The 26,581-nt window shown below is 33.7% G+C and overlaps 3 protein-coding genes across 4 annotated transcripts; 2 read left to right on the forward strand and 1 right to left on the reverse strand.

The window, feature by feature from the left end:
• The first annotated feature begins 1,315 nt into the window (after positions 1–1,315).
• Positions 1,316–4,390, forward strand: LOC101264406 (uncharacterized). 2 transcript variants are annotated; one of them, XM_004234464.5, is made up of 2 exons: positions 1,316–1,505; positions 3,415–4,390. In XM_004234464.5, the coding sequence occupies exons 1-2, from the start codon at positions 1,489–1,491 to the stop codon at positions 4,193–4,195; spliced, it is 798 nt and encodes a 265-aa protein (XP_004234512.1). In that variant the 5' UTR covers positions 1,316–1,488; the 3' UTR covers positions 4,196–4,390. The 2 variants fall into 2 exon arrangements, with proteins under 2 accessions (XP_004234512.1, XP_025885593.1); XM_026029808.2 differs by having other exon boundaries at positions 1,333–1,505; positions 3,504–4,390.
• Positions 4,391–9,866: 5,476 nt separating this feature from the next.
• Positions 9,867–15,370, forward strand: LOC101264704 (probable serine/threonine-protein kinase PIX13). The gene is made up of 6 exons (XM_004234465.4): positions 9,867–10,282; positions 11,643–11,974; positions 12,932–13,067; positions 13,152–13,294; positions 13,703–13,826; positions 14,735–15,370. The coding sequence occupies exons 1-6, from the start codon at positions 10,198–10,200 to the stop codon at positions 15,169–15,171; spliced, it is 1,257 nt and encodes a 418-aa protein (XP_004234513.1). The 5' UTR covers positions 9,867–10,197; the 3' UTR covers positions 15,172–15,370.
• Positions 15,371–15,826: 456 nt separating this feature from the next.
• Positions 15,827–26,134, reverse strand: LOC101265008 (ubiquitin domain-containing protein DSK2b). The gene is made up of 8 exons (XM_004234466.4): positions 25,597–26,134; positions 19,160–19,918; positions 18,110–18,321; positions 17,874–17,987; positions 17,252–17,310; positions 16,994–17,022; positions 16,390–16,476; positions 15,827–16,295 (listed from the first exon to the last, which is right to left on the reverse strand). The coding sequence occupies exons 1-8, from the start codon at positions 25,859–25,861 to the stop codon at positions 16,147–16,149; spliced, it is 1,674 nt and encodes a 557-aa protein (XP_004234514.1). The 5' UTR covers positions 25,862–26,134; the 3' UTR covers positions 15,827–16,146.
• Between the last annotated feature and the right edge of the window lie 447 nt (positions 26,135–26,581).

Raw genomic sequence — 26,581 nt, forward strand, 5'->3', positions numbered from 1 at the left:
CTTGAGTTTCCTTGCACTCAAAATTGTTGCTAGTAGGATTAATGGTGGGTGGCCTTAGGGCTTAATGAAATTTTGGATTGTGATAAATAATTTTTTTTATACGAGTTTGATAAGCTGCATAATAATAGTGTTGCATAGGGTATATCAATGAAGTTAATATTAGTTAGGTTGAGAATAGGACCTACTCGTTGATAAATGTTCCATATAGGAGTACAAACTTAATTAGCTGCTACTTTTTTCCCCCTCTGAAACAACAAATATGAGTTTTTTATAAACGACTATATATGAATTTGTGTTGTATATAGGATCACATACGAAGGAAAACACGCTCTACCAAGACTACAGATGTATTTAGATGCTACTTATTTTTTTGTTTATAAAAAATATAAATTTGAAGTTTTCTATCGTTGTCTATATTTGAATTCATGTCGTATATAGGACCTCATTCGTAGATAAACGCTCCCTATTTAGGATTACAAACTTAATTAGCAACTACTTGTTTTTTTCTAAAATAGCAAATTGAAGTTTTCTATCGTTGACTATATCTGTATTCGTGTCATATATAGAGCTTGTAGAGAAACACTCGTTATCCAATATTATATATCAATTCAAATTTTAACGGATTGAAATCTATTAGCCTCGTAAATGAACAAATTGATAAGACTTAATTTTAGACTTATCAAACATAAAAGTCATATTAGCATTCTATAACTACAATTTGCATTATTGCGAGCACCATATTTGTATAAATTTCAGGTAGACATCTCGTTTGTATAAAAGTGCAGTGATTGTGTATGTATATCGGTTAGATAATTGTATATATGTAACTACTATGTATAAATATCAAAGGTTGATCTTGTGTATTTGCATATAATTTGAACTTGTATTCAATTGAATCGAAATCAAACATTTGTATATCGAATCTCTGCCCCCCGGCTTTATACAACACAAATTATATGTTGTAATTTGTATAATTTGTGTTTGTATTAAATGAGAAAGTGATAAAGGCAAAAGAGAACTGATAGCGGAAGATCTGTTTTGGTATAATTATAAGTGTATAGGGCGAAATAATATGTATTTATATTTGTATATACAATTTTCTCTCGTTTTATACAAAAAATGATTTATACATTTATGTTTGTATAAAGAGAGAGTGACGAATGAAAGTTATGGGGAGGAGACGAATGTCAAAGTGTTTGCTACTAATTATAATTAAATGAAACTATGATTATAACTTGTAACATTTAATTTAAATTAATAATTTATTATTTTATATAACTTTTCGACTTAATAATCTATCTAACTAAGCGGATTGACGGGTCATAATTTCATGGGCTAAGTTTACCGGGTTAACCCGTAGCTTGGGTTAGTCCTTTTCATTTGTCTTGAGTTTTTCCTTTGAAGGTGCACTCTAGGGTTCCTTACCGGAGCTTCAAATTGAGCCAATTGATTGAATTTTTCAGATTTTTCAGTGAATTTCTAATAGCTATGTACGGATCAAGAAGGTAAGTTTACCTAATTCCCTTTGGTTTGATAAAATTTAATGCTTTGTTGAAGAGGTGAATTGGGCGTTTTGTTCTGTTGATGTGTTTTTCCGCCTTATTTCCCCGATTTCATTTGTTTTAATTGATATTTTTTGTTGATTTTGATGCGCAATTACTGAATTGCTTGATTATTTGTTCAACCTCTGCTTGATTTAAGCCGAGTTGTGGAGAATCTTCACTTTTGATGCCTCACCTGTGTCGGAGTTTCCTAAATTACACTACTTTTGGAGAATTCGTCAACACAAGTTGACATTTTTGAAGAGTTAGAGCAACATGGTATTTAAAGAACCACGCAGGAGAAATTATGGATGTAGTCATTATTGGTTAACACTTTTGTAGAACAAAGGATTGATTTAGTAACTTTAAAAGACGAATTATTCTTATTAAATTTATTAGGGATTAGCTCATCTGGAAAGGTTGAGGGACTGGTTTCCAAGGTACAAGTTTGAGCTCTATGCGAACTAAGTTCAATATTTAAGCTGGTAAAGGTTGAGGTGGGGGTGGGGTCTGGAGAATGGGTTGCATCATCCCAGAGTATAAAAGAATGCATTTGGCCGCCCAAAAAGTTGTCTCGACATGGATTTCTCGGACATAAAAAAGAAGAAGATCAGACCATCAACAGTTTGAAATTGTGATTTTAGAGTTAATTGATTGACCAAAAGAAGAAGATCATACCATAAACTGCTACTAGTTTGGAATTGTGATTTGAGAGTTTATTGATTGACCGAATTTAAACCTGCATGTAAGGCTGTAACCGAACCCCTCTGACCAAACGAAAAAAGAAGACCTTTCTATTTGGTGGAACGGGAAGCATTTGAGCTTTAAGATTCCTTAATACAAGGTATTACTTCATCAAATAATACCTCGTCTTAAGATTCCTTTTTTTCTTTTTGACCTAAGAAGTGTAAAAACAAAACCTTTGACTTTTTTTCAGTTCCCGTTGTTATCCGACCTTTAAGGGGTTGTTGATAGAGTAACAACAATTTCTTAAAGGGAGATTCTCTATCTCAACATAAGAACCTTATAAGTGAAATGTTTGAACTTTTAAGTTCACATAGTTATCACGTTTTTAGGTTATGGTAACCAATGCAAATTTCTTGATCACAGGATAGCTTAAGTCTTTAAGATACCATATTAGTTATCTACATAGTCGCGTAGGTAGACTCTCTCCTGTTTTAATGATTTTAGGGCATTTTTCCCTTCTGCATAAAAGCTGGAAAAGTTTTTAGTTGTATGATGGTCTTTTGATGTGGTTACCTGGTTATGTGTGCTAATTTGTTTCTGCTGCTAGAGATTTTGAACCATAAAAGGACTGAAAGTATCTCCTTTCTTGGAAAATTTGTTCTTTCTTCTAAGTTTATTCTTTGAGCATGGCATAATCCCAAGAATATGTCTCTTATTCAGTACTCCCTCCCTCCGTTCACTTTTACTTGTCCACTTTGGACTTTGCACACCCCTTAAGAAACAATGTTTGATATGAGGATTTTACCATAATGCTCATATTACTTGATGTTTAGTGTAAGGTTTTGAAAATTGATTTCGGGATCAAGTAATTAATGCTAAGGGTAAAACATGAAAAAATTACTCAATTGTCTTTTCATGTTACGTTAGAAGTGACAAGTAAAAGTAATTTATTTTTTTTGGGAACAGTAAAAGTGAACATAGGGAGTATGTTCATTTCTGTTTCAATTATGTAATATGTGTTAATTTGTTATTATATTTTTTGGGATGCATGTGAAATGTTGTGATTTCTTTTTATAGAATAAGTGGTATTTGGAAACTAGGTTGTAGGAAAAATATGGGTTGGGTTTGGTTTCATTAACAAGGTTGAGTGGGGGATTTTTTTCCTTTTTGGGTATCATAATTGAAGGGCAATGTTGGGGAGCGGGGGGGTTTCGGACGGGTACGAGAATGGCTCAAAGAGACCAAGAATGATGGAATCAAATCCCTGCTTCGCAGTGAGCAGCGGTTCAAGCGGTTATCACCAGCCTTATGGCTATGGCAGCGGCAGATTTCAGCCCTCTGGATTTCCTGTTGTTCGTTTGAGGGGTCTTCCGTTCAACTGCACTGAAATTGACATTCACAAGTTCTTTGCTGGCCTGGATATTGTGGATGTTTTCCTGGTCAACAAGGATGGACGGTTCGTTGGGGAGGCTTTTGTTGTCTTTGCTGGTCATATGCAAGTTGATTATGCTCTTCAAAGGGACAGACAGAACATGGGGAGGAGATATGTGGAAGTTTTCAGCTGTAAGAAAGAAGAGTATTACCAAGCTGTAGCTGCTGAGGTGAAGGAAGGAGGTAAGGATAATGAATATCGTTCCCCTCCTCTATCTCGACCAAAGAGGTCAGTGAACAAAGATGATATGGAGTACTCTGTGATACTGAAATTGCGAGGTCTCCCATACAGTGTTAGAAAAACAGATATTGGCAGGTTTTTCGGTGAGGAATTTAATGTTAAACCTGACAAGGTACACATTGCATACCGCTCTGATGGAAAAGCTACTGGAGAGGCTTATGTGGAATTCGCCTCTACTGAAGAAGCCAAGAAAGCTATGTGCAAGGACAATATGAAGATTGGATCTAGGTATATTGAACTATTTCCTTCTCATCCAGATGAAGCTAGACGAGCCGAGTCAAGGTCACAACACTGATGCCAAATACTTTGCAATGTGAAGCATTTTTAAGCATCACATGTTTTCTATACCTGTTTCTACTGTGGATTAGTCTTGCACTTGTTAAACATTGTCTTCTCTGATTACTGTCATTACTGTATGATGATGATTATATCCCCGTAAGTATGCATTTTGAGACATTAATAGGAACAGGTTTATAGTCTCTGGTTCTCACTCTTGGCTATTTCTTTAGTTTTGGTTTTTGCTTAATTCACTTTGATTAGTGTCATTACTGTGTGATTTTCCTTTTTTGTTGGCCTTAGGCTATGTCTTACTATCCACACATGAAATGCATCGCGTGATATGGTAAGATGGTTGTAAATTCTCCATCTGTAATCAGAGATCTCGATTAGAATCTAGTAAGTGTTTCATTTCCCAAGTTAGTGTATACTTGTAATAAAGAAAAATGAAGTTCACAAAGAAACATGATCAGTAAAACACATTTATGGTTCACTTTTCAAACTTCTACATTAAAAAAAAAGATATGTTGTATAATATATATATATATATGACAATCTTTTTTTTTTTAAAAAAAAGGTGAAGCTTCTTATGACATTATTAGTTGTTGAAAACTTTGGCATACACATGAGTGGAATTTGCTTTAACAATGGAGTAGCAAGTAGAACTTATTAATTATAAGTTATTTTCTGGACATCTGAGTGGAAAAGGCATCACTTTTGACTATATGTGTCATTAAAACCTCTCTAACAAGATTCACTTATTTGAATCTTGCGCTCGTTTAGTAGCTAGTTTATAGGTGAGTTATGCATATATTAAATTATGTATAACTTCAACTAGCTACCAAACAATCAAGGGCTTAGTTAATAGGAGGGATAAATGATATAAAATGAGTTTTATTACATGTTTGATTGAAATAAAATCTGAAGGACAACTTATTTCTAACTAAACGAGCCTCGAGTGTATTATATTGAAGGCCAAAGCGCCAAACTATGGCTTTAATTTTTTTTTCCATTCTTCAACTTTGCTTTATTGCAACAACTACTTTATCAATATAGTCCCATAAAATAAGATTTGAAAAGGACAGAATAAGAACCTTATCATTATTAACAAATAGTGATTTTCTCTGGTGAAAACTGTCTAATTCAAAGTAAAGAGGCCACCTATAAGGAACTTACATTCAAATTATCATTAAAGTGCAAATCTCACATCTTTTATCCTATAAGGTTGTTTTTGTGTGAAATTATTTTTTTCTTAACAAAATCACTCGACATAATAAAGTTAGATTTTTGTATATAATAATAGCTTAATTATATTAACGCCATTTAGATGGACAACAACGAAACACTAATCAAAGAAAACTCACTCATCAAATGCGATTTATAAACAAAGTTTAAAATTTTCAAATATATATACTCCAACATAAAATATTACGTATCCTAATATATAACATGAATAACTTATTAGATTACATATTAATTTTATCAACATGTTTTTTTTTTACTTCACACTAAACACTCCCTTTTTAAATAAGTTCTTTTTTTTTTTCAATTTTTGCTAATTTCTTTTGTTTGCAAAGTTTTTTTTTTCTCCCAAGAATTTCAATTCTTTGGGCAAAAAATGTGGAAAAAAAAGAAGCAGCAAAGTTGACTGAAAAAATAGAAATTGGCTTTTCTCTTTTTTTCTTTTTCAGTTTGAAAATTTTGATAACAAAAGTAATATAACTATTACTCAATTGACCAAACTTTGTTGGTCCACCATAAGTTGTGAACATAGGACTGCTTTGACCATATCATCGTAGATTTTAAAGTTTGAAATTCAACTCTTAATTTTTTAAATTTGTGATTTTAAATTTTGAAATTTCGTATGAACACGCATATAAATATTTATGGTCAAATGCTAGCTAATACAATATTTTCTCCATACTTTTTCTTATCAAATATATCTACTACTAGGTGATTAATCTAGTTTAAAGAAAAAAAATTATTCCTATTATTTCAATTAAATTGTCTTAGTCTGAATAAGAATATCTTTTATGATCGTAACGTCTGAATTAACTTCGGCGTAATGGAATATCTCTCACCGGCAATAAATATCAAGTAAATTTGTCATTCAAAGCGCTAAGATAGATGAGAATAAGAAATATTCAAAGATATGTATAGTGCTAAAATTATGCCATTTGAATCTTTATATCATGTAATGTAAAATATTAAAAATTTTAAGAAATTATTAAATATGTATATTTAAAAAAATTAAACTTAACAAGAAAAGCAAGATATTTACATTGAAACGGAAGGAGTAATTTTAAAAATGCAAAAATGGGCATATAGAAAGATTCATATTAGGTGATAATATCATAAAAGAATAATAGTCAATTCTTATTGCAGTTTAATAATTTTATAATGTAGTCAATATTGTTTTTTTCTTCATAAACAAACAAAATAAATTAAAGAGTACCAACCTATAACATAAAATTTAAATATAGTTTTTTTTTTGATAAAGAATTGTTTTTTTAACCAAAATATGAATATATATTATTGTATTTTAATATCTCTCTAGTTATGAGCTACATGATTTCAATTTCTAATTATAATAATAAAAATACATAATTATTTTTAATAATAAATATTCTATCTGAAAAGTAATTTTTTAAACATAAATTTAAATTAATCGGAACAGATATGAAGACATATCTCATGCTATCAAAATAAATCATTTACACACTAGCCAAATGTTGAAATAATTGACTCATTTCACTTTTTTGTTTACTAATTTAATATACACTGAATGACGTTGAAAGCTATATGCTGCTTTTTTCTAATAAAAAAAGTCCACATTCCACACCTATATTAATTTATTTTTGAAAAAAAAAATTAATGAAAAAAGGGGTCCAATTCTTAGTGATTAAGTCAAGAAATATAAATGACCAAATCTAGGCAAGTCATCCATTTTAATAATTAATTAATGATGAAGAAGAAAATATTCATATAATTTAACAACCTTAGTTCAAGCTATATATTTAAATTTATAACTTTACTTAAAAAGTCATTATTTGAAAATATAAACTAAATATAAAATAAAATTTACTTATAGAATATTTATGTTATTCTTACTACAATGATAAGTTTCACTTGTAGAAACTTATACACAGAGAGAATAAAGCAATGGTCAAATAAACTATTGATTTTAATTTATTTTTTTAAAACAAAGAAATGTACTTTTTTCCATTATTTATTTTCATTATAAATTATTGTATTTTATATTTCTAATGGCACACGCACTAGTTTCGTCCCTATAATTTTCAGTGCCTATATAACTATTATTTTTGCTAACTTTTGTTAAAATTTTATAAAAATATCTTTTGTGCAACTTGTACTATATATATATATATATTATGAAAAATGCGTAAGTAGCCCTTAAATTATAATAATTTGAATTTTTTTTTGTAATTTTGTATATCTTTTGTCTTACATGACATACCCTGTAACTTCACGCAATTGAGGCGTGTGAGAGATATTTGAATGCCACGTAAATAAAAAAGGTGCATAAAATTACAAAAATAATAAGTTCAGAGATAATAAAATCTTAGTTTAATTAATGTGTTTTTCTGAAATTTCGATTATAATTTAGACGATACTTGTGCATTTTCCATATATATATATATATATATATATATATATATATATATATATATTAGAGAGAGAGAGAGAGATTGTAAAGATTCAAAGGGATAATATTTGAATAATCATTGATAGGATTAACTGTGATAGGATGTATATAATTTTTAAAAAAATTTATGATTTTTTTACAATTTAAATTTTAAAATAATTAATAGTATATTTATGTGAGAAAATTTGAATGTAATCAAAATTATGAAGTGATAAAAAAAGGGCAACTTTCACGTATAGAAATAAAAAATTTATATTTGTATGTTATAGCAAAGTTTGCATAATTGCGCTTCATAGCAAACATAAAACTGTATAATTCGCTATACATATACAATTGTATAATTCGCTGGCCTAAATTGTATAATTTGCTGGCCTATTTCGTTGCAATTGTATAATTTGCTATCTTATTTCACTGCGATTGTATAATGCACAATTGTATAATTCGCTGCCTATTTCACTGCAATATTTTTATAAAATTTGCTTTGCATACAGTTGAATCGAATTAAAATGTATGTATATTGCATAATTATAAGTGTATAACAAGAAGATATATGTTTTTCTCTCGCTCTATACAAAAACAGAAACACAATATATACACATCTGTTGTATAAAGCTAGAGAAAATTGTATTTCACTGCAATTATATAATTCGCAATTGTATAATTCGTTGGCCTTTTTCTCTGTAATATTTGAAGTAAAATGTTTGTAAATTGTATAATTAAGTGTGTAACACGAAGATATATATTTTTGCATGTGTTTATACAATTTTCTCTCGCTTTATATAAAACAGAAACAGAATTTATACACTTCTGTGTATAAAGTGAGAGAGGTGAGCGAGAATGGAGAGTGGCGAGCGAGATTTTTGGGAGGAAGTCGTCTGGCAAACTTTAGCTAACGTTTGCTATGGAGTACAATTAAATCAAACCCTAGTTACTCCATTTATTTTAGGTTATTAGTTTGCTATTATATACAATTTTCCTAAAAAAAAAATCATATAATATAAGCAACTAATTTAAGAAGAAGGGTTGTTAAGTAAATTTATGGTCTACTCCTTGCTACGTGTCAGTCATCTAAACCTCAATGGTCAAATTAGTCTAATAAATTATACATATTCACATTTGATTAATATTGACTTTTGCTAATTTTATGTATTTTAAAGCATATTCTAAATGCATTGCAATTCAACAGCATATTTTTAGAACTTTTTTTGGACAAGTAAATTATGGTATATTTTAATTGAGTCTTTAATATAATATATATATATATACTTAGATAATTTTATAAATGTGTAATACATATTCTCAAATGCTTATTAACTAAATAATTTAATTATATAAAATAAAATATCTTGATATCGTATCATTTAAAATCAACTTGAATACTTAAAAGAAGCGATCTATTATAAATAGTTATTTTAATTGATTTTTAAAAATGCAATAACTTTTCTAAAATTCAAATCGAAATTATATTAAAAAAAATATATTTCTAGAGGCTAATATATTATTAAAATAAAAGAGTAGCCAAATTAGAAATTTAGTAAAGAATATGCATAAATAACGTAATTCGTATTATTAAATATTATATAATTGAAGCTTTTTTTTTTATCTTTAATAAAATATTTTAAATTTGAGTGCAGATATCAAAGTAGAAATAATTTCTACAACGTATAATACAAATTAATTAAACTTTAAAGTAGATATTAAATACTTACATCGTCTGGTATTAAATACTTACATCGTATAATACAAATTAATTAAACTTTAAAGTAGATATTAAATACTTACATCGTCTGGTATTATTTGTTATTATTTTTATTTTTATTGTTAAATTATAGAAACTCCGACTAATATTTTTAATTTTTTTCATCATATTAATACGTAAAAAAATATAATTTATAGTATTTTTCATATAGTTTTAGAATATTTATTTTTTTAAAATTTAAAATATCAAATTAATGTGATCCAATTTAATTATAAAAATTAATTAAATTAATTTTTAAAAAAGCATAACATAACAAACAATACCGACCGACCGAACGGAGGTGAAGTGAGAAAACAAAAAAGAAAACCAATATTTCTTTGTTACATAGACAACACTTTCTAACATTTTCAAAAAACCAAATTTTTAGAGTACTATCAATTCTTGGAAAATTCCACCAAGAAAAAGTCTTTCTTCCTCTTTCCCTTTCATTGATTGATAATAATTAATATCCTTTTTTTTTTCTTCTTGCTTTCAATTTCCATTCATTTTCTTTGTTCCTTTGAACTCTTTACCCACACAAACTTTTTCAATTTAGTTATGTTACTAATATTATTGAAGTGAAAGGGAAAATTAAATTTTAAGTGTAGAATTTTTGATGGGGAATTGTTTTGGAGCTAAGCTTTCTAACTCTAAATCTAGTAGTACTTACCCTAGCTTCTCAGCTAGACCATCTACTCCAGGTACTTTTTATGCACAAATTATGCATCTGTTGTTCATAGTAATATCTATTAGGTTTCAATTTGTTTGTTTTTTTGGGAAAAAAGGTCTTAAAATATTTAACTTTAATCGAAATTGCTGTTAGATATCAAATTTTATGGAAGATTTTTTACTCTGTACTGTTTAATAAGTGTATTTTAAACGTATATATGTAACCACATAGCCATCATGTATATTGTATCATTGTAAATAGTAATGTGTCCACGTGAACACATATATACCTTTAAAACACAGTATTAAATAGCGCAAGTTTGATATCAATTTCAATTAAAGTTGGAGTATTTTTCAACCTTGTTTTGTTTTTGACCTGACGCAGAGTTTAAGGAAGTTAAAAGAATTTTTTTTTTAATCTTGTGGTCTTATATATAATTGTTGGAATTACATAGTTGCTAAAAAAGAGTGCAAATATTAACTGTGTATGAATAGTGTAATTTTTCGTTCAAGGGTACATAAGGATGTTGGATGATAGAGTCACGATTTTCATTAATATAAAGAAGTAAATACATGAATGAGCAAGACTGAGAGAGATTGAACATAAGATATGATTTACCTATCTAGACACTGTAATTTTTTGGGCGAAGGGTTGATTGTGGACAGAGTTAAAAGAACAAAATTTTGGCATATAACGAAAATAGAACTTGTTGTCTTAAATATATCGTGTTTATGTGGTTATGAGAGCATGTTGTTAATGGTAAAATGAGAAGTTTAAATTTTATTAATATAGAATGGTGGTATCTTTTGTCGGAACATACTAATTACTAAGAAGGAAAGAATGTAATGCACAGAGGTAGTAACTAATTCTTGAATTTCTTGTGAACGAATATGTTGAACGTCTTAGTTCTGTTCGTGCTTAATTTCTATTCCGAGTACTTTGGAATTTCCCCTCTTTTCTTGTTTTTGTACTCCCTCTATATCATTTTATATGACGATGGCCGATGTTCAATGACGAAGTCAAGATTTTCACTAAGGAACGTCAAAATAAACACATAATGGATCCAGATGGACTCAACATATAGTGTATATGTATATACATTTTTGGCACATAACAAACTTAGAACTTGTTGTCATTCTTAAATATATATGTATCACATTTTGTATGGCTATGAGAACATGTCATTACCGGAGTTTGTAAATATAGAAAGGTAGACATTTTTTCGGGAACAGAATAAGAATGAAGAATGTAACGAACAGAACTAGTAACCAACTTTTTTCTCGTGAATGAGTTTGTTGGATGTCTTAATTCTTGTAATTATGGATTTTATGCTTAGCTGAGAGTGAGAAGATTCGAATTATAGATTTACATGGTAGTTAGTATATGTGCAGATACATCAAAGAGCTACAGCACTGGTGTTGGCTACTCGGCCACGAGTGGCAGTATTGGATGTAGTAATTTCTCAGCAGCTGCAAGTGAAGATATATGTTTGAACGGAGAGATATTGCCAATTCCAAATTTAAAGATTTATAGTTTTTCTGATTTGAAGTTGTCCACGAAGAATTTCAAGTCTGACTCAGTTTTGGGGATTGGCGGTTTTGGGACCGTGTATAAAGGATGGGTTGATGAGAAGACGCTTGCTCCGACTAAAGCTGGCACTGGAATGATTGTTGCCATCAAGAAGTTGAACTCTGAGAGCACTCAAGGATTTGAAGAGTGGCAGGTAAACAATTGAGATTTTTGATACAATGATAAAACAATTATTCTTTGGCACTAATTTCGACTCTTTTTTTTTTAGTCGAAGCAGCCAATACTTAGGCCTTTTCCCTTTTACTGAAAATGCTTTAAAATGCACAAATGTTGAGCTAACGGTTTGTAGAGTGAGTGAGTAATTGTCTTGAGTAGTTGTTGACAGAGGGCAAGACCAGGTAAGGCGAGGGGGTTCATTTGACCCTCCTTTAGTGGAAAAATTACACTAGTAGATGTTGAACCCCATTCGTCTTCTTAGTGTGTCTACTTCATTTTTTGAACCCCTTCCATGAAAATTTTGGCTCCGCCACTGGTTGTTGGTTAGGCAAGGCCATCAAAGAAACCAGGATGTCTACTATGCTTGCTTAATACAATTCAAATAACTAAGAAAATAGTAAAATGTGTATGGTCTAAGTGAATGGTTTTGTACATATATGTAATACATTATACGAATTTTCTTCTAGAATCGATACTGATTGGATTTCGGTTGCTTAATTTGCATATTGTCAAGTAGAAACTTAAATGTTGGATTTGATAGTTCACAGACTACTGATTGATCTTTTCATTTGCGCAAATTTAGCTTTCTTGGATTTGCTTACTCGAGCTGAGGGTCTATTGGCAACAACTTCTCTATCTTAGAGGCTCTTCGTGTCCAGCTTCAGAAAGAAAAAAACAACCCGTTTTACAAAATTGATTCCAATTGGATGGAGTTATTGAGATAAATTTCAAGCTAGATCATGTTTTGCTTTGTCTACTATGTTCTTTGTTGCTACCATTTTTTCCCCGAAAATTTCAGTTTGTATAGTTATGCATTCTATTTGTAGTAGGAATATTCTTCTTTTTGTTTAGCAATCTTTTGGTTTATTGTGATCTATGCTTTCAAGTTAGATTCTTTATATAGTGCTCATAATCCGTTTCGCTTAAAATGCAGTCAGAAGTGAACTTTTTAGGAAGGCTTTCGCATCCTAACCTTGTTAAACTACTGGGATATTGTCATGAGGACAAGGAACTGTTACTCGTTTACGAATTTATGCCCAAGGGGAGCTTGGAAAACCATCTTTTTAGAAGTAAGAAGTTAGTGTTAGAAATTCAATAAACCATAGCTCGATTAATTATACAGTGAGCTGACCTTCAGCGTGTTTGCTTTGTAGGGAGTGCTGCTATTGAACCGCTTTCTTGGGACTTGCGGCTCAAAATTGCCATAGGAGCAGCACGGGGCTTAGCGTTCTTACATACTTCAGAAAAGAAAGTTATTTACAGAGACTTCAAAGCCTCAAACATACTGCTTGATGGGGTAAGATCTGCTTCCTTGTCGTTTTATTTGTTCGGCGAGTTACCTATTGTGTTACTCCTGATTTTGAACATTTACAAGTACTCATGTAGAAGGGGAGTCTTGGTGTAACTGGTAAAGTTGTTGCCATGTGTGACCGGAGGTCACGAGTTGAAGTCATGGAAACAGCCTCTTGCAGGAATGCAGGGTAAGGCTGCGTACAATAGACCGTTGTGGTCCGGCCCTTCTTCGGACCTGTGCATAACGGGAGCTTTAGTGCACCAGGCTGCCTTTTACAAGTACTTGTGTATTTCATGAATATCATCTCTGCTTCTAGTTTCATGTTTTGATAAATTTTCGTGAAATGTTTCTTTTTCATTTGTTATTTGGCCATTTATTGAAACTTCCTGCTTTGCACCTTTTGCTTTGTAGAATTACAATGCAAAAATATCAGATTTTGGCTTAGCTAAGTTGGGGCCTTCCGGTAGTAACTCACACGTAACTACTCGTGTGATGGGCACATATGGTTATGCTGCTCCAGAATATGTTGAAACTGGTGAGCACTTTCTTGAGCCTTTATTATATGCGTCTAATCTAAAATCTCCATGTGGAGTTGTTAGAAAAAACTGCAAGCTATTTAAGCCAAAATGATTCTGAATTATGGTACTAAGTTGAACGGTTAGCTCTGGCCTTGATCGAATGTTGCTTTGGGGTGTAATCGGAGCAATGACCATAGTATGGATTAATTGGTTGATGAAGTTCCGTTTCTTGTTAGATTTGTTGTCTACTTCCAGTTCAGGACCATAAATCTATAAGATATCCCAACAACTGATTGTTCCTATATGTCAACCAATTAGCACACTAACTTCTTTGTTGTTTATTGCCTTCCGTTTTTTCTCCTTTTTTCATAAGTAATTCGTGAATAAACCCGTTGAACATATTCCAAGATCTCCCAGAAATGTTCAAATTTTACATACAACCACAACAACATACTCGGTGTAATCCCACAAGTGGGGTCTGAGGAAGGTAGTGTGTATGCAAACCTTATTGAATCGTAAATTGAACAACAATAGTTTTTTTCGAATTTGACCAATCTGCTATAATATCCACTTGCTAGTATAGATACATAAGAGTTGGGAACTAACCCCGGTAGAAACAAAAGCAAGACGCAGGAAAGCATTTGCAGTATTACTCCTTTTGTTCCGAAGCTCTTTCCTTTTTTATTCGTTCCAACAATTAAGTGGGGTCTGAGGAGAGAAGAGTGTACCCATACTTTATCTCTACCTAAGAGGTAGAAAGGTTGTTTCCGATAGACCCTCGACTCAAGAAAAAACAGTTCAAACCAGTCTAGATATAAGAAAAAGCAGACGGTAGCAGAACAGAAGAGCAGTACAACAAAATAATACGATAGATGAACCCAAGGGAGGATTTATGTTAATGAGGATTGTTTTGTTATGTCAACAGGTCATCTATATGTAAAAAGTGATGTTTACGGATTTGGAGTGGTCGTGCTTGAGTTGCTGACTGGTTTACGAGCCCTCGACACCAAAAGACCAAACAGACAAGAGAAATTGGTGGACTGGGTGAAACCGATGCTGTCTAACAAAAGGAAGCTGAAGTCCATTATGGATGCTCGGATGGAAGGCCAATATTCTTCAAAAGCAGCAACCCTTGCTGCTCAGATTACTCTAAAATGTCTAGAGGTAGACCCAAAGAATCGACCTTCAATGAAAGAAGTAATGAACGTGTTGGAACAGATCGAAGCCATGAAGGAGAATCCAAAAGAATCGAAAAGCAAATCCGAGCATTCTTCATCTCATCGTCACAGACAATCTCCAAGAAGTCGACAATCACCTCGTCAGACAAACGGCCAAGGATTCAGGTCAGGATCTGGAAAATGACAAGTAGAAATTGGCCTTTTATAGCTATGTGTGTATAAATTTCATTCTTTTCTCATTTAGTACAAGATCAAGTTAATATTGTTCATCATAATTTTTTCATCTACAATTTTGTATTGTATGTCACTTCTGTGTATTGCATGGCACCACTGTTATTGTAATTTATCAAAGGTATCCATACACTCATTTAGCTACTGGAAAACATGGTGGTTGTTTTTATTATTTTAGATATAATGACCGAAAACACCTCAACGTTGGTACATACCAGTGTTCAGTATCCACATTGAAGCCTAGCTAAGTTGAATCCGTGCCACATGGGGGGAATGAGCACTCTACCAAGGACTTGTCCATATTTGGGACTCGAAATTGAGTCTTGAGCTCCATTCACTGCACCACATCGTGTATTGGATGGCTTGACTATATTGTAAACAAACTTGTACTTTGTTCTAAAAGTGAAAAAGACATTTTTCAAATTCCATACACTATATGCTAGTCATTTTTAAATCAAACTCATGCTTTGTGCTGAAACATCTTGCTGCCCTTCAAGTGACAACTGATCACCATACATTTCATTTCAACTAGATAAAGACAATTAAAGACTCTTCAACTAAATAATTGAACAAACATTCATACAAACACTGAAACACATTATGCAAGCTTTTGAATAATAACTTCAGTGAGTTGTGATATATAACTGAAAATTAACTTAACGTCCAGAAAATCTCTTGCGGCCCATATAATGTAACCGCTTTTAACATTGTATGTACAGACAACTCAACAACTAGATCTTCCATCAGTTTACTTTAGTCCAAGTGAAAACAGAATAGGGGGGGACAAAAGACGAGACGTTAGCTCAAAAATTGAAATCTTTAATATTTATTTCAAACAAGATTTGACGCTGACGCTCCTTGTGTCCAAAATCAATCAATTTCATCAGACCCCATCAGTAGTGTTGTCTTATAGAAGAGAAGACTAACACTATTGTCCAAGATTTCCAAGAAGTCGCTCTACAGCAGCATGAACATTGCCACCGGAGGCAGTCAGTGCCCGGATATTTTCTTGAGTGTCAAAGAAACCCATTTCTTGTAACTGCGTTAGCTGAGTAGCATATAATTCCTCTGGGGGCACTGCAACAGACATCAAGAGTAAAGTTGAAAAATCGTTGAGTCAGAGGGAAAGAGAGAGAAAAACGGAAGAAGGAAAGCAAGAGATAAAAGTAACCATTAGATCTGTTAGGGACACCCAAGCCCCCGGTCCCAAGTCCACCAAACATGTTCATAAGCATTTCCATTCCCGAGTTGTCAAGTGCTGCAATTATTCAAACGACCCCATGATGTGAGTTAGCTAAAACATAATTTCATAAACAGAAATTGCATTACTTTGCCCTTCAACCCTGAATTTCATATAATTATTAGATTCAGTAGTTCCCTGTATCGATTGTATCAGTGACAATCAATAGCCATCTCTTTAACAACCTGATAAAGGTTTCACAGTCAAGAATTCAGTTTGAAACCCAAACTCCATAAGCCATATAAACTAATATTACATAATGTCTCCGCATCGTAGATAAGAACTTGACAAATTAAGTGTCTATTTACACTAGGAATAATGTTCAGGAGAATTTGGAAGTTGAAGGTGTGGGTTTCTCAGAGGACCCTATTGTGCCAAGATCAGAGCAAACTTTGAAAACAAAAATGTTCCAGAAAAATTATATTCCCCAAGACAACATTATTAACACAATAATACCAGCTATCATGCTGACTAATTCAGAATGACTTGATCAAGGTGATAAAGAATATCAAAGTTTAAAGAATAGGAAGTTTACCTGCTCCACCAGCATTTTGGCCCGGCTGTCTGCAAGTAGTAAAAGAAACTTTGTCAACACAGTAACAAGTTCATCTCAACTAGATAGGATTTCTCCATCTTTTGGCAAGTAAAAATGAAAATATGAGAGGAAAATTCTTTTCACCGGCAAACTTATTTGTGAAAAAGGCAAGAGTTTGATAATTCAAGTAAAATAAGCAACCCGTATAACATAAATCATGAACCATTTTGCCATCCAAGAAACTAAGAACCAGCTTACTGGTTTGTTTGCTGACGCCCAAGTTGAGATGCAAGTCCTTGCTGGAAAGTCATAAGTTGCTAAAAAGAAAGAAAAAGATGTACAAGTCACAAGAAGGCAGATGGATTATAAAGGAACACTATAACAAAATCTCAGTCTCATACAAACATTAACCTCTTTTTGCATCCCACATAAAGCCATTTCTCTTACCAAACATTCCAACAATAGCAGTTTAACCCCCCTCCCACTTCCTTTTTTCTTTTTCTTCGGAGTTCCAAGTGTAGTTATCAGGACCAACTACCCCAGAACTACGGATTCACATATTGGTGTAATGTCATTGTGAAATATAGCAATGAAAAAGAGTAGACGAGAATCTGTTTTTTTCTTAGTACTGTGTCGGCATCCGCTGTTCACTTGTATTTGGTTTACGGTCTCTTTGGGTCATTTCATACTCCCTATTAGGTTTATCTTGCAAGTGGATGCACTCCTCTCAAGTGTTATTAATGATAAAAAGTCACAAAAGTTGTACTGTTACCAAGCAAAACTGAATGAGATCACCCATGCCATTTAGTTGCTATATCTCATGCACCAGATGCATATTTTAAGCAAGCAAGACCTTCTAAGTGTGGCAAGTATTCTTTACCTGCACTGTCTCAGGCGATGTCAATTGACGAATAAATTCAGGATTTTGCATCATTTCTCTGAGCTGTGGATTGGAATCAAGCATGCTTCTAAGCTGTGGGTTCATCCCTAAAACCTAATCACCAGGTTAAATGAGAAACTTACTGTCAGTAGAGACAAAGAGAGTCAAAGGAAACAGAAATACAGCAAAACTTAACAACTGCACGCAAATTTTCAATCAGACAAATAAATAAATACCTGGTTCATGTACTGTGGATTTGAAAGGAGAGACTGCATCATCTGTGAGATGGCAGGGTTCTGCATCATTTGATTTAGCGAAGTAGTATCAGGCATGCCGCCTAGCATTTGCTCCAAACCTGGGGAACCAAGCCCACCTAGGCCAAGTGGTGCACCCCTGGTATCCCCAGCAGTATTTGACCTAGCAGCGGTATTGGCTTGGGCAGCTCCAGCTGAAAAGGTCAATGTATAAGTAAGAACATAATCATATCATACATACTTATCCAACAACATGGCTCTGTGAGAAATATAGGTCAAAAATACGGCATGACAAAATATGATTACTCAAGGATCCTAAGATTACACCATAATTATGTCTACAACATGAAGGATTAAAATACCTCAAATCAACATTAAGAAGCTCACAAGAAACTTCAAAATATTTTAGTAGACGAAAAATTAAAAGGGAAGACAACCAATCTTTTATTGTTTAACAGTAAACAAGCAGCAAACAAATTTTGATAAGAAATCATTGTGCTTGATGACCATTAAATTCAAGTTGTAAACACAAATTGCACAAGTAGAACTTCATACCCAACCTTAGCAGAATGATGTACAAAAATATCTCAAGAAATACAAGAGAAAAAAGAAGGTAGCTATTAATTGCAGGAGCATCCCAAGTTCTATAGAAGTCAAAACAAGAGATTAAGTAAACAGTTAAACTAAAAAATATAGAATAAAAGAAAACCAAAAGAAGCAGACACTTGACTCTTTCGAGATGTTTTTAGGAGAGACAAAAATCAGCGCACATGATTAAGTATAGATTGTATCATGTAACTTGACCTTTTGGTGTAAAAAGGCAAAATGCAAATGAGGCAGAAACTTAACAAGAATTCATGCAGTCCCTCTAAAGTTTACAAGAGGGCTATGTTTTTGGCTCTTTTCGCCACTTGTACAAAAATCCTTGTGCTGCTTTATGAATACAATTATTACCATTTAAGAAAAAAAAAGTACACAGTTTTACTCTAGCTAGTCAAAATGATTAAAGAATAAGAGATGATAAGAACTAACTGCCTGCAGATGCCCAAGGATTCGGAAGTGGATTAGTATTTGGGGCAGGCAGATTATCAGTAGTCTCAGAACCAGCAGTTGGAGGATTATTTGCCTGCTGTCTGCCTAGTCCACCTTGTGCTCCCAAAAGAGCTGCAAACGGGTTAGACCCCGCATCATTTCGCGTATCTCCAGACAATGTTGATGCATTTAGGAATGGCTCCTGAACATTTTCATACATACGCCTCAGCATGTTAAATCCCTCAGGAGAAGATTCAATATTGCTCATGGCCCTGTCTGTATTGCGCATCATCTCACGCATAAGTTCAGGGTTTCGTGCAGCCTCCATTGTCTGTCGAAGAGTAGCAGGATCATTGAGTACGTGAGCAAGCTCCGGATTACGATCCATGATCTCTCGCATTTGGGGATTGTTCATGATCAAGTTACGGATGGTTTCAGGGTTATTCATTAAATTCTGAACCAGAGGCATATTCATCATATCTCTCATCATGTCAGGGTTTTGAGTCAACTGCTGCTGGACCTGCTCAAAATCTGGAAGACCAGCTCCAAACAAACCGCCGCCGCCACCACTTCCAAGACCAGGAAACATTGAAGCTCCAAGGCCTGATCCTGGAAATGGTCCACCTGCATCAGAAGCAGCACTTCTTGGTGCATTCTGAGCAGTATTTGGACCTCCAACATTGGGTGCACATGCAGGGTTTGCAGAGGGAGCTGGGGCAGAACCTCGAACTAAATGAACCGTGTGATCTGCCTCCAGACCTATCAAGCACAAAGTTAAAATAAGCTAGATCACCACAATTATCACCGACAGCTTGATAAATTGTTACATGCCGATGCAAAAGCAGATATAACTGAAGTTCAGCACTGAGTGCTAACGGTGTACCACTTCTAAACTCAATCTTGAACATTTTGAAGTGATAATTAACCGATTGTGAACAACTTGATAGGCGTTGGAGTATCTTCGTGTAACAAATGATGCAGAAGTAGAAATTAATCACAGGTAAAAGAAGATATTCCTTCCATGCAAAACTGTGTGTCTCAAGGAGGGTGGAACCACACAATACATCCAACAAAGAGTCGCATAAGCCCAAACTTTTACACCTTTCACACTCAAAAGAAAAAAAGAAGATATGACATCAATACAGCTTAATGTCCCAAGGAAAGTGAAATCACATATTACATTCAACAAGTCATACAAGCCCCACTTTACCCAGCTCACTTCACATTTTTAGTGTTCTTCTTTAGAGAAGGGAAAAATCCAATGGCACAACATCTTTCCAGTATATACTAAATACTAATGCAACTTTTCAAGTACAACTAGTACAAAGTCGAACACTATGATAGAGTGAACACTGTAAAACAACAAAAAAGACCTCGTGTCTCTTAGGTTTACATATACTTGTCAATTCATGTCACATCCCATTTAACAAGCTTTTTAGTTTTAAATGGTCTACTAGTACACTATAGTTTAACAAGAGCTTCCCACAAGTCAAAGCAATTACTTCAGAACTCCTTAGTTATCCCCTCAATATCCCAGACACTTGAGGCTAACAGCAGTGTACACGTTCTACTAGTCAGTTTCTAAATTGATGGCACTAACAACCAAGCCAAGCCAAAGAAGATATTACCCCACCTCCCTGGTTAGCATGTTTGGCATTATCATGCGAACAATCCCAACATCAACCTAAATCTTCCAAACAATCATTTTTCGAAACTAGGACTACCCCTCTATTATTTGCCAAACAGCTCATGTGGGCGTTCTTGCACATTGAACAAACCACTAATCCACTCCTCCCGGGCAGCACCTCACTTTCACTGCCTTGTTAACATGTTATCAAGTAAACCAAATGCCGATGTTCTTTTTATCAAGAAACACTTGTGTTGCTTAGAAGTAGATACTAAAAGCATATTAGCAGACTGTATACTTGCTACATATATCGAAGCCAACAAAGGGGCACCGTGGCAGAAGTTTGGTCAAAGCAGGGACGGAATATGAGTTCTAGAAGGCCCCTAAATGATTGGGAGATCCCAAAGACTAGTAGAGTCCTTTAGAAGACGTAAGACGATCATTATAGTAAAGAAATATTAAATGCAATACCCTAACACAAAAATTCAATACAGAACCAACAACTACTACTACACATTTATTTTGAAGCTAGTTGGGGAGATGGTCATTAGGTGTTTTGGAAGACGTAAGACGACAACGGCGTTCCTCACCGAGGCAAGAGGCAAGGCGCTCACCTTTTAGAAGTGAGGCGCCAATTAATACCAAAAAGTTAAAATATTTAATTGCATATATAAATAACCAAAATCTAAATAAAAATAACATCTTAATGTTTATAGGCAAAAAATTAATGTATCAATTATACATTAAATCTCAACAGCAATAACATCTTACTATTTATAGGCAAAAACATCTTACTGTTTTTGCTTCTACATTTGTAACTAATTTGCATCTTCTTCAATGGAATATTTAATTCATCAAAAAAAAATTAATGTATTAATCAGTATTAAACTAAACTCAATTGGGTAGAAAATAAAAATAAATGGACTAGCAAATGAAAAGGAAAAAACCGGATTAGCAGAAATTAGAAAAAAAAAGGGAAAGAAGAAGATATGCAAGAAGAAAAAAGAAAACGAAAGAGCTGGAAACAGAGGAGAAAGTAAAAGAGGAAGAAAGAAGAAAAGAATCTGCCAGTACCCAGTTGGCAGAAAGGAGAAGGAAGAAAAGAGAAGAAGCGTACCTTTGCACACAGCTGAAGTCTGAAGACAAAGATGGAGAACTAAGTTGAACACAGTCGCGTAATCGACTCAAAAGAGGTAAGTGGAAAAGAACTCTAAAAATAAAATTTTAAGTATTAAAAGCTGTAGTCTCTTTCTTTTCCAGAAAAAGCCTCAGCACCTCCGCTCGCCCTTTTCATATCTCTCGCCCCACAACGAAAGGTGACACACCGACTCCTCATCTCTCTCCAAAAGGCACTAAGGCGAGCACCTTTGATAACACTCCTTAATCTTCAATATTCATTTCACACCTCCAATTTGCCGGTTTCGTTCGATAACCAAATTGAAACCGCATGCTACCAATCCTCTATCAGAAGAAATTTACATCCATATGTAATGGGCTCAAAAGGGTTCGATACCAAGACCAACTAAGCAAGCCGGGAAATTTCAAATAAAACATTGGGAGACGTGGACGGTCAGGATTACCTCTGGCTTAAGAAACTTGAATGGTGGAGATCTAAGGGTAGTTAATATAACAATCTAGCTAAAGCAGAGAGAGAGGCATAGTAGAATTCCGGATCCTTCACACCGTTCTTCTGAATTCCTTTCTCCTCTTCTCGCTTCTTTCCTTTCGTTCTGCAGATTTGAAAGCTTTATCTGGTTGTTCAAAGTTCAAATTTCATTACTGTTTATTTCTTTTTCAGTTCAATTACCTTGAATTTGGTAGTTCTCTTTGTTGTTATTTTAAATACGATAACCTACATCTACCAACCTCAACCCCTCTCCTTCGGAGTCAATATTGGCCCTCTTCACTTGCTCCCTTCCTGACCGAACCCAACCCCTCAACCTCAAGGTTGAAGGTGGAGGTAGCTTTCCACTTGAACTACCCTTTCAGAATGAAATGGCATACCTTCAATATTATAGTCCTTTTTAGCTTTTCCTCTTTGTCAATATTTGTTGCTTCATGTTTCAGGCCAAACGAAGAGAAACTAAGAATTCAAGCGGTTGTATTCTAACTTCTGGAAGACACTAGCAATGATCTGTAAGGAGAGCTGGTGGAAGGCCTTGCTTGAATGACTTTCTTTTTCTTTTTTGAGGGAAGAACCAGAGAGCATGAAAGAAGAAGTTGAGGATTTGGTGAAGACGACCTAGAAGATCTTTACAACTCTACTTAATAATTTTGGAATTCTTTTAGTTGAATCCCAGAACCTATATTTGTACCTGAATCTTAAAATTAAAATTTCGCCGAATCCGACCATCAGATTCGCAACCATGTTGGATAACCGCACCCAGTCCGTGAAACTTAGTCTAAAATGACAGGCTTAGAAATGAAGTTTAAAGTAGGGAAGAGGATCATCCACCACACACAATAGATACCTTGAAGAAAAGTTGATTAGGCTGGCTCAAAAGGGATCTGCTGAAGTGTACCTTTGAGAAGTTTGAAGGCCTTGGGGTGCAGATGACTGATCTGCAGTACAACACGTCAATAACGCCTACTTTCTTTCAAGTTTCACAGATGGACTGAAAGAAGAAATTAAGATGTCTATCATGGTATTTAGGCCTACCACTTTGACCAAACAATTTAGCAGGCAAGGTTGCAGGAAAAGGCTTTTGAGGCTTTCCTTAAAAGGAGCCAAGTGGTCTTTAAAACTTCTACCTCCCAGCTATATTCTCAACCCATTCATATCCTAGTACACTACAAATTTTGGAAAATAGTGCAATGATAGCCTCGTTCATGAAAATGTGTCTACTGGTGCTGAACTTTCACAAGGATTAACTGCTTGGACTGATGTAAACATGCATGTGGCAGAGAACTATATTGCTTCAATCCATATAGATATGTCTGACAACACTACTATTCCAGCAGGAAATGGAAGTAGTAATGGTTTTATCTCTCGTGACCAAGGTGGAACAGACTTGGTTGAGATCAAAGTAGAAGTTGTAGATCTTCCTAAAGACTATGGTGATAGTACTGAAAAGCATGCTGGAACAACTCCAGAGTCCAGACACAGACATCTTATTTAGCAAACGGCAAAGTCAAAGTCAAGAGTTTTGACATTAGAGGTTTAGGAAGAATTGTGCATAAGGATGATGAGACTGACAGACAGGAAGACTAAGGACTTCGGATTCCAAGGAAATTCATGATATTCCAGAAGAGGAAAGTACACCCAACCATTTACACTTGTGATCCCTTGCTAGTTGCTACACAGCATGTGGGAAGAAGTGAATGGTTTTTATGATAAGTTGCTAACTAAGAAGCTAATAGGCAGTTTCTGATTTTCTGTGCTGATTACAGAATTCACATTCTCTGTTAGCACATCCCCCCAGGGTGCTCCTCATTCAAGCTTTCTGAAGGGACCTCCAGATGAAGATGAAAGGAAACCTTGGGTATGTCTTAGGTATCATAAATGCAAACTCCAGATTGCGGAAATGAGAGCTATATTGGAGCTGCACAATAGTATAAAGAATGAGCGCCCGCTTCCTTGAATCACACCTATGGTTGTTTATGTTGGTAGTCAAAACTTGGACCAAGTTTTAGCCAGAATCCTTCGATTAGAAGGTTTTTCCTTATAGCGGACTCTCAAAGTGAAGGGTTTATTTCTGTTGTCATAGATTTTTCATGTGAGAACTTGCAAAAAAAAAATGGTATATGAATTACACACTAAAAATTCATCGAAGAAAGCTGGCAATATTGGTACAACAGGACTATTTTAGGACAATTAGCAGAACGGGTAATTTACTAATGAGAGTAGTATATTTCCTATGCGCATAGACAATGATGTCTTTCGTGTGGGTTTCTTCGCTCATCACTTTTTATGTGGCTTCACAACCTTAATTCTCCAGTTGTCTCGATCCGAAATGCATCTGGTGCAATGTTACATGATGCGGCTAACATGCATGCCATCCAACTATTGGACACTTAGCTATAGCACATTCAGACTATGGAATTGATTTATAAGGGACAATTTAACTGCGGAAAAAGACAACGCAATTGATTTAGTAAGCATCAATTAGATCTTCTAAAGCTGAACCATGAAGTCCCAAAAGTCCTTGGGTATGAACAGGTATGCAAAAGGGGAACATTGAAGAAGGGTTGATTATTGCATCATCTTGTCCTCTAGGTTCCAATATCCTAGTTTCTACAGTTGGGAACTAATGGATCCATACATGATCGTATAAATGAGAATATATTACATGTAAAATATACGTGACTTTTAGGAAAAGGCAAATTTCAAGTTGGAAGTATTATCATGATCCAGATGAGCAGATCAAGCTAAATAGGTCACATGGGAACCATCCTCAAGGGATTAGACCACACCCCTAATATAAACACAGTGAAATTACTGTGCAGAGTCGGGAAATATTTTGGAAATTCCGTCTCTCTATCTATCTATCTCAATTCATTTCCTCTTCGCTATTCAAGTGTTCTTCATCATCATAGCTGAGCTATATTCTTACACACAAGTACGAGGTATCTTTGTGGGTCAAATTAATGGTGATGTTCTTAGATTGAGTTTGCTTCTAATTAGTTCTATCCTCTGCACTTTCATTTTAGTTTTTTATTGAGCTGTGCTAATTTTGTCATCACAATTCCAACTCTGAATTATAACAGTGCAATTAAACTCAAACAAAATCTCCAAAATATATTAATAACGCACCAGCAATTTATCAGCTCCGCCATAAAATAAAATTAAAAGAGCCTATAATTAACATACCGTAGCTTTCTAGTGTTTGCTCATCCTTTAAGATCCGACCTTTATAGATCAATCTCTGTTGCTCAGCAGGAATGTTGGCTTGTTGTGCAAGAATAGACTTGAACGATCCGACGGTAGAATCGAGGCTGACCTGCACAGAGAATTTCGAGCCACTAGAACATCGGATGTTGATTGTAACACCTCCGCCGGCGCCGGTGTTACTCACCTTGTTTGAATCGCCGCTGTCTCCCGCCGGAACACTAGCATCTCCGCCTCCCATACTCATACTCCTCCCTTATTGCTGCAATTTTTGGGAGGTGAAAATTCAGTTGAATTGAAGAAAGCAAATTGCAAAGAAAGTAAAAGCCCTATCTGTGGAAAAAATTTCAAGAGAAATAAATTAGCTTTTAATTTATTGATGGTAACAAAAGCAATTATTATTTTTTCCTATTTTTGGTTTAGACTTTAGAGGAAAATTGACTCATGTATGATATCATATACAATTATTTCCGTTCACTTTTAATTATCAATTCTCCTTTTAGTGTTAAATAATATTTTCTCCATTTTACAAAATAATTTGATACGAAGTATAAAAATATATAAAATATTTTTAAATTTTATGGTTCTAAATTAAAATTAGGTCAAATATACAAAATTGTCTTTCGATTTTATAGTCTTAAACATATTATGTAAAAAGTTAAAATTAAAATATTATCAAAAAAGAAAAAGACCATTCTTTTTTAAACTAAAAAAGTAAAGGAGATCATTCCTTTTGTAACGAAGAGAGTAATAATTTTAATCAACATTTTATAATATATTTTTAATTATATTAATATGCAAAAAAAATAGAAATTACTGCACTTTTCGTATAATTTTTTACTATCTAAATTTTTTATTTAAAATACAAATAAATATAATCTAATTTAGCTTTAAAAATAATTAAATTGACAATTAAAAAGTGCAATAACAAAATTAAAAGTGGAAAAAAAAGAGTATTACTTGTTTA

This window comes from Solanum lycopersicum, chromosome 3 (genome assembly GCF_036512215.1).
Source record: "Solanum lycopersicum chromosome 3, SLM_r2.1".
Classification (NCBI taxonomy): Eukaryota; Viridiplantae; Streptophyta; class Magnoliopsida; order Solanales; family Solanaceae; genus Solanum; species Solanum lycopersicum.